General features: G+C 39.2%; 1 protein-coding gene across 1 annotated transcript; it reads left to right on the top strand.

The window, feature by feature from the left end:
• Window positions 1-4803: 4803 nt before the first annotated feature.
• On the top strand, window positions 4804-6816 carry LOC113500330 (protein KBP homolog). Its single transcript, XM_026881081.1, has one exon. The coding sequence runs from the start codon at window positions 4904-4906 to the stop codon at window positions 6563-6565; it is 1662 nt and encodes a 553-aa protein (XP_026736882.1). The 5' UTR covers window positions 4804-4903; the 3' UTR covers window positions 6566-6816.
• Window positions 6817-9071: the final 2255 nt, after the last annotated feature.

Below are 9071 nucleotides of genomic sequence, written 5' to 3'. Positions count from 1 at the left end.
CGCGACCGGGTGCGTGCCCCGCACGGGTGCGAGCGAGACAGCGTGTGCGCGCCGCCGCACGACGCGCGCCGGAGCCGCCCGAGCGCACCCCGCCGCGCCTCCACCAGCTTGATTAAATACTTTTATTTTTCCATGCAAATGAACTTTTTTGCAGAAATTTAAGAAAGCTTCCTCATTATTATATGATCAACGCTTGTCTAATCGAACGCTAGCTTTGTTTCCTGTCCTACACTTTTTTCTTTTCATTCCTGTACCTGGCAGTAGTTTATGAATTCAAATTAATCGAACGGAAGTCAATAATCATTACTGTATGTACTTGATGTACATATAGTAGAGATTTATTGATTCAGACACCTACAGTACAAGTAGGCAAACGTGATTTTGGGAGCTCGAAGGACATCATTTGTTTTGTATTTCGTACGGAGATGTTGGAATTAATTAATTGTTTTTTCTTTCTTTTACATGCCTCCTCACCACCTCATAGGGACATCTATCATCTCCTATTAAAGCAGCCATTGTCCCTTCGCTAATGCAGCACTATCTCTGCTCTGACGATCGCAAAAGCTATAAGCTGATACAATAAGATTTTGGTCGCGTACACGGTAAACAAAGCTGAAAGTTCCCTGTATATTAATCTCAGTCTCATCCAAAAATGGTTAAATCGTATAAGTTTTAAGATTCACACGACGAAAGCCAAGTTTCACCTTTCCCATGTCAGTATGATCTTTCTTTCCTTTTTTATATCCTTTAAACCCTTAGTTTTCAATCGACTTTAGATCAATATTCTCGTCGTCAGTTCCGTTTTTTGCCAGACTTATGAGAGTTGGAGTACCTTAACGCAGACACAATACATAGATAGGTGCGTCTCGCCTCGGGACGTCTTCGCTCCGTCTGAAGGAAGCAACACGTGCCCTTCGCGAGACCAGCTATAACTGGTCATAAAACAAGAGCTTAACGCAGCTGTTAAGCAGACCATTGTAGTCTGACCTCTGGTATAGCTAGTTATGGAATGCAGTAAACTTGTTAGGTCTTACCAGCCTTTCAGGCAAATTATCTCGTTTTATTTTCTCGTTTCTTTTTCTATTAACCAGGTTTCCTGGATAACTTGCTTGAGGGATTTTTAATCAGATTCTAAGGAGAGTAGAGCAGTCTTTTCAAGTTAAAATAACTGTTTTGTTCTGGGGTGAAGTAATAATGTTTTGTTAAGCATTTTGTAGAGAGATGCGCTTATTTTATGGTTTAAAGTTAGAAAAGGTTTTGAATTGAAAGCAGTCTTGTTACCAGACTGATTGAGTTTCCTATCTCATTATTATTTCTACTTCACAGTCTACTTAACGTATTCTTATCTCTTTTATCATATAATTAACAAGAAAATGTTTTGAAGTGCGTTTTGAAACCGCTACCATTTGGTAGCGGATTTAAATAATGTTAAGAGAATTGGTCAGTTTATGAAATTTGTTATGCATTCTATTTCATGAGTATTATTCCATAAATCTAGTATGAGCCTCACAATAGACGATACCATGCATATGATATCAAAAACTTAACTTTTTGCGAAGGCGCGTATCCAAACTGGCACTTCGTACGTTTCGTTATTCCTTGACGGCAAACAGTCTGTGCTATACACGTACACGTAACATATTGACCGATGCAAGTCTGCCGGCGGAAGGGTGCACAAATTCGAGTACGTCTCTTTTGATATTAAAGCTGTCTGGAGTTGTAATAACGTTTCACTGATTTTCTAAAACGCTTTGAGGGGACTCAGGTGTTTCGCTTGTTCGTTTTAATTAGGGTGCGTTTATAGACTGTTAATGTTTAGTGTTTTATGTCGAAGGATTAGCATTAGGGCTTAAATGAATACTAAAATTTAGCTGATTTTTATGCAAGTTAAATTTGTAAAGCTGATTTTGAGGATATATTGTTTTATGCTGTTTGCAAGACTCGTGGCTGTGGCTCATTGATGAGCATTTTAAAAAAAGAGGTAACTCTGTTAGCCTAATTTCTTGTTTATGAACCGATTATGATGATTCCTTTTGTTCTAATCGAGTCTCATATATAACCGATGCTCTTATCTCGCCTCTCTAACCTAAGTGTAAACAAAGAAAAAGGAAAGTCAAACATGAAGGCATACTTGGGTTACAGCTTCGTACTTATACCAGTACCTACATATGTAAGTTTTACATAATCCATATTTTCTATTAACATCCATTCATGTATCACGTCAATCAGGATTTAGAACCGAATAAAATAGTCTACAACTAACTTACATAAAAGATAATCTCTCGAAAGCTATTACACAGACTATAATCTGCTGCATCGAATTGTAATTGTATGTTTCACAATAGATCTTTGCAAAATACCGGTTTCAATGACATCAAAGAGACAAGAGGCGTCGACAGGGGTGAGGGCTGCAGTTACACTGGGATTACATCGAGACGAACTTACGGACAAGGCTATCATAATCCAGGATGGTCAACAGACTAGAGACCCTAACTCCAATATCAAAGAAAGACTGTTGCAAGTGTGGGCAAGAGACAGCATGCTACACTACGTAACGGTGTCTTTGTTTTGCCCCGCCTTGCACCTTTTTAATCATCGGATTAAACGCTTTTATTTGACTTTTTCATGTCAAAGATTGTCGCCTCCGCAAAAGGGGGAATATCTGAATTTTGAGACCAAATTACCTAGTTCTGTACAGGGCTTTGATTCTTATCATCGCGCGCAAAGATTCATAATTACGAAAGGCATTCGCCTATCTGTATCGAGGTGACAAATGTTAGTCAACCATCAACAGATTAATTATGACTGTATCAAATTCGATAGCTGTCAGCACCCCTTATGCCACTGCCCCTCACCGCTTCCTAACCGCTCTGGTTGTGAAGAAGAAACGGCAACGTAACAACGGCTGCTTAACCTTGATCTTTATTTTAATTATTGACTCGCTGACCCAGCAAACGTTGTTTTGCCGATTTTTTTTTTTCTAGTTGAATGTATTTTTTAATACCACAAAAAAATATTTTATTTTTTGGACGAAATTTTTTGTTTTTATTTTTTTATAATGTGGCATTTAAAAAACATACAACTAGAAATAATTTATTAGGCAAAACAACGTTTGCTGGGTCAACTAGTATGTTTTCTAAAATTATGCACTAAAATAAAACGATTTTGTATTCGCAGGATTTATTTAATTCGTTCAAACTTATTAATCTTAATCTTTAAACTGTTACAGCGTTAAAACGTTAAGCTGGTTTATGACTGAATATAAAGAGATAAACTTTTCTTAGAGAACTTGAACTTAAAGAATGGAAACTTTTTTTTAAGGAACTTAAAAAGGCACAAAGAGGTGACGTAATCATAGCTTTGACGGTATTTATAGGACTTGAGATAAGGAAAAAACATATTTAAGGAAACATATTTTTATTTATACAGATAATTTTAAATCACTGCCATTGTCTGAGTGACATAACGCACTACATGTCGAGCGCTATCTCACTTTTACAGCTACAACACTATTGCTTTAAGTTGTAACAGAAGCTGGAGCACGCAGCATCGGCCCCCCTCAAAACCTGGACAAAATTTCATCGCAGGAATTGAAAACGAATACAAAACACTAAATGTACCAGAATGACAACCCGCCTTGACAGTTCATTAAACTTAAGCGATTTGCCTAAATATAAACTGTCTTCAAGCTCAGATTCCCTGAGATTAACTTAACAATTAAACCCAGAGACTTTGATCCAAAGGAAAATAAATCCTCCTTAATAAGGCCTACCTTAACTGTCACTCTCCACGCGCTCCAGCTCGGCCCGTCTGTGAACTACACGGCAATATACTCGTATGGAACGTCTGTAAATAAAAAAAAACATGCAAACATGTTACAGTTATTATTCGACCTTCTCCGCTTTACATTTAAGAAGTCTGAAACCAAAAAGCTTCGTACAAATCTTTCTCCCGTTTAGGCTTTATAGCGGGGCCGAGGTCAGCGGCAAAGTTACAGCATCCCGCGCCTCCATCGGGAGTTGCTTTGGTTGTGTCTAACTCGTGTAATGTAAATATGACTATACTAGCTGTTGCCCGCGACTTCGTCCGCGTGGTTAGAAGATATAAGTTATAATTTATACCTGCGTTCTATCTATCTTGTAGGATTCAGTCAGCGTTTGCAATGTAAGCGCAAAAAATGTGTTTTTTTACGTCCTCACATTAGAAACCTCAAAACTTGTAGCCTATGTGTTATTCTGATGTATAAGCTATATTGTTGTAAAGTTTCATTCAAATCCATTCAGTAGTTTTTACGTGAATGAGTAACAAACATCCATACATCCATACTTACAAACTTTCGCCTTTATAATAGTAGTAGGATTTATTTCATGAACTATACTGTTTCTGACTTTACCCCATACTTTGCTCAAGGAACTCAATACGTAAATTTTAATATCCGGATCATTTTATTTCACCCTACGTAGACGGCTGGATATTACAATTTACTGGTAATTTAATATCGGTGAGGCCCCGTACGTAGCACAGACGTAGCGTCGTAGATAAGTATTATTGCTACGGAGCTACGAGCTACGCTTTGTTGAAGCCTTTATCGACATTAACTTTTTGGAAGCATTCCGTCCGTCGTAGAAGATTGTAGTCCCTTACATGATTGTCTTCAATGGATAAAATAAGAAGAAACACTTTTTTCGAGTAAGGTTCACAATTTATATTATTTGCTACTAGTGTATAATACTCTTTTTTACAGCATACTCAATACTGGCTAAAAAGTATATTCACTTCACTTGAATTTTGACAGAAAACAAAATTTAATTAAATGTGACAGGCATCAAGAATTAATGCAAAAATTTTTGATCGACCGATGTCACTTCGTAATGAAAAATTATAAGTGTTATAACAAAATAAAATGGAAACATTAAATCGGATCACGAACACATTTGAAAGCGTAAGATCAAATATAAAGAGTAAGAACTCTTCAGAGCGTCTCCAGAACCTAAAGAAAGATATCCAAACACTCACCAACGAGCTGGTGGTCCTCGGCAAGGAGAACCACGACCAGTATGTGCGGTCCCTGGCCATGGAGGGCTACCTGGCCCTGCTCTCCGCCAAAACTATGCCTCTGTCTCTCATCGAGAAGCGCAACATGCTGCAGACGTCGTTCGAGAAACTCAAGCAGTATGCTCTCAGGGATGAGTGTCTCTTTATCTTACTCAGAATCCAGAACCTTCTGTGCTACTACTTGATTCAGTTAGATCAGATCAGCCTCGCCCGCGATATCCTCGAAAGTATGGAGGATCTGTACGACCAGATCAGCAAATCGCAGCCAGACAAGTTCCTCGACGCTGAAGACTTATTCACAGCCGAGCCGGTGAGTAATATCAAACGTGTGAATCCAGAAAAAATTGACAAGGTCATCACAAACAACGTACAGATGCAAGCATTCCTTTACAACAAAATGAACCTGCCAAACAAATACACGCTCTACAACCACACCGCTCTCCGGAGACAACTGGAAATGAAGGAAGGCACGCCGCAAGACTGGGCCCTGAGGACTGCACGGCTGGGCAACTACTTCACGTACCTGAACCAGATCGGCAACGCGCGGCACCACCTGTGCGCCGCCTACCACGTGCTGCGGACCTGCCACGACAACTGCAAGCTCATGCCCGAAGAGTTCGTGTTGCAGAAGGCAGATTTTGAAATCCACTTCTTGGAGTTGAGCCATCACTGGGTCAAATACGGACTGACGCTCTTCAAACTGTCTAAGAAGAAGATTTTGAACAAATACTTTACGCAACCGTCGACTGGTGCAGACCTCTGGAAGACAGTCGACCTCCTCGAGGATAGACTGGACAACTCTGAGAAGCTAGAAGAGGAGAACATGAAAGATCTGGGTGCCGAAAAGGCTGGCAAAGGAGATTGCACCCCGGAGAAACTGTTCACCTTCCCGTCTTTGGACTTGAAGGAAATGGAGGGCAAGGTGCCGCTGGAGAACGTCTGCAGTGTCGAGGATGCCAGGAAGCTCTTCGCTTTCACATACAAGTGGCTGATGAGAGCAAAGCACTACTACGATTTTGAACATCATTCTGCTCAGTATATATCTTGTTCTTTGCAGCTAGCAGAACTATACGAACACTTGGCTTTCTTCGAAAGGAACATCGACAATCAGTACAGCATCCAGAAGAGGCGCGCCAACGTACTGGAGACGCTGAACTCGCTACTGAAGACGTGCGACAACGTCATGTCCGTGCAGATCGACGTGATCAGGGAGCTGTCGCAGGTCCAGCTCGAGCTGATGGCGCTCAACCTACAGAAGCTGTGGCGCGAGGAGTCCCACACCAACATATTCAACATGGACACGGATGCGGACTCCATCATCAACTCGCTAGACTCGGAGTCCAACAAGACCTTGACAGAGAAAACTCTGAACACGTCCAGTAAGAACATGTTCTTGAGGAAAATGGAAGCAGCGACATCCATCAACGGCAAGCTGTTCCGGCTCAGCGGGCAGCTGGTGGCTCGGACCCCTTCTCAGCTGAGCTTCAGCACAGGAATACTCAAAAACTGATCAATACATCGAGCACGGAACATGAACGACTCAGTCAGACATCGACATTAACAAGAGCGCCTTCCTATATAAACATGACTGAAAACACTCTGAGAGACTTGTTTATATAGGCACAAACATCTTACACATTTACAAAATAAAGCTGTCATTATTTCACAATAATAAAATTCTCTTTTGTACGTTGTTGGTTTACATTTTTATGACTGTGTTTTCGATTTAATGTTGTGTTTCCATAAACGTGAACAATGAAATTGTATTTTAAATTTTTCCCTAACGAGATCAGCCGGGATCACTTGCTTCTGGTACAAAGTGAGCGCGTTGCGTGCGCTCGGAGTAATGAATATCGGGACACGTTACACGTACAGCGCCAAGTATAAACAAACTTTAGAAAGTGACGTGGAAAGGTCTTATTGTGAGTACGACTTTAGAAGCTAAATTAAACAGTTCAACAAATTGAAATTATTTATCAATATCGAGATAAGCAAAGTATTCCAAATGAGCTTGGTCGTACTGTCAAGCGACGTGTGTCTGTGGACCCAGATTTGGCATGAGGCATGAAAAAATTACGTCTTAAAAAAGGTCAGGTTCTTGAAAAATAGACGTCCAATTCTCAGACCAGCCGAATAAATGACATAATTTCAAAAGGATCTATCGACCCGTATCGAAGAAGTTCTTCAATTTACATACACCGTGACATGAGAGAATTTTACATATTACATTTGACCAGCTTCTCTGAACTACTCTGACGGAAAACGGGTGGAGTAATGATGCATGTCCACTTAGATCAGTGGAGTAGAGATTACCAGCTCTCGGTTTAATCTCCACTACGTATCGGTGCAAACAATGTGAAAACATTTCGAACACTAATTGCCCAATTAACAGTCCGATCCAGACCACTTCACCGAGCTCACACATGGACGCCATGTTTCACCGTTACTAATAATATAAACGTGAAAGTGTGGATGTTTGGATGTTTGTTACTCAATCACGCACAAACGGCTGAGCGGATTTAGATGAAAAAAACATAGACTACCTTTTGTCCCGATTTCTTAAGAAGTTTCCGAGGAAAAATAGAAAAGGTGAGTAAAAGCTATAAGATCACCTGTATCTGATCAGCTGACTAAAACTATTCCTATGATCTGCAACAATTTGAAAGCTACGTGCACCTTGCCTATGTTTTTTTTTAATCTATTTAAAAAAGTCCTAACTTATATCTTCTAACCACGCGGACGAAGTCACGGGCAACAGCTAGTATAAAGTAACTGCACTCACCTCTACGCCGGTATAATCTCCTGGTCATATCTTCTATCTTTATTTATGTACAATATTCATCAGTCGTACTTACCATAACTGAAGCACTGTTTTTGATTTTTGCACTCAACGATTAATATGAGAATCCTCTATAATTGCGGCCAAATTTCTTGCTAAGCTGCTCTTAAGATGCCTGAAAAATCTTCTTAACATTTTTACGAAACCGCATTTCTGTATTAATGTAGGTAAGATAAGAAAACATGCCGTGATGAAGCAGAGTTTTAGATACAGTCGAGCTCATTAATATAGTGACCTACAGGACTCCATATGCCTCTCATGCATCCATACTGCGATATATTTATAAAGATTAATTTAAGACTAATAGACAAATATAAAAAAAAATCTCGTCAAGATAATAACAATTAATAGAACCCAACATTATTGAATTGATCATAAGCTCGATTTAAAATCTATAAAATTAATCACCTGTCTGCTCTAAGAAGAACCTTCTGTCAGATTAATGATCATTATTTTAAGAAATGACGCTGCTGTGTTATTCAGTCCATTTATAGTTCAGTGCTTCAAAATATTTTTAATTCCAATCAATTTCTCGCTCGCCCGTTTATTTCAATAAAACTATAATCTACATGTTGGCGCTGCATCTGAGCCCGCATCGAAATTAATCAGAAGTTTGAAATAGGAAGAGCACGAAAACTATATTCAGTTTTCTAAACAGAACGCAGGAGACGAAAAAAGAGGAGCTATAGCTATAGCTGAGAAAAGACATCAAAATCTCAGTTAGGCAAAGTTGCCAAGCACCATGGATAGTATTTTAAAAGTTAAATAGGCCTTAAGTATACAGGGTGTCCTAAAACTCAACGATAATCTGAGACCGGATGAAAGGCCAAGTGATAACAGATCAGGGAAAAATAAAAAAAAAACCATATCACTCAGTTCAGCGATAAGAGGCATTTAAAAAGTTGAAATTCGACATCCCTCGTCGCATTTTAAGTCCTGTGATCACCAATGTGACAATTTCACTGTCAGTATTTTAATTCCGGGATCTTCATTAACGATTCTATTATTTGAAACTATAAATTAATGCATAGAAAAAATATTTTTTTTTTTTCAAAAAATAGAAACAGATTTTTTTCCCTTGATCTGTTATCACTTTGCCTTTCATCCGGTCTCAGATTATCGTTGAGTTTTGGGACACCCTGTATATTAGAAGCTGTTATTTTGATTCAAAAAATAA

This window comes from Trichoplusia ni, chromosome 13, assembly GCF_003590095.1.
Source record: "Trichoplusia ni isolate ovarian cell line Hi5 chromosome 13, tn1, whole genome shotgun sequence".
NCBI lineage: Eukaryota > Metazoa > Arthropoda > Insecta > Lepidoptera > Noctuidae > Trichoplusia > Trichoplusia ni.
Note: the sequence above shows the minus strand (reverse complement) of the source record. Positions and strands in the feature narration are given on the sequence as shown.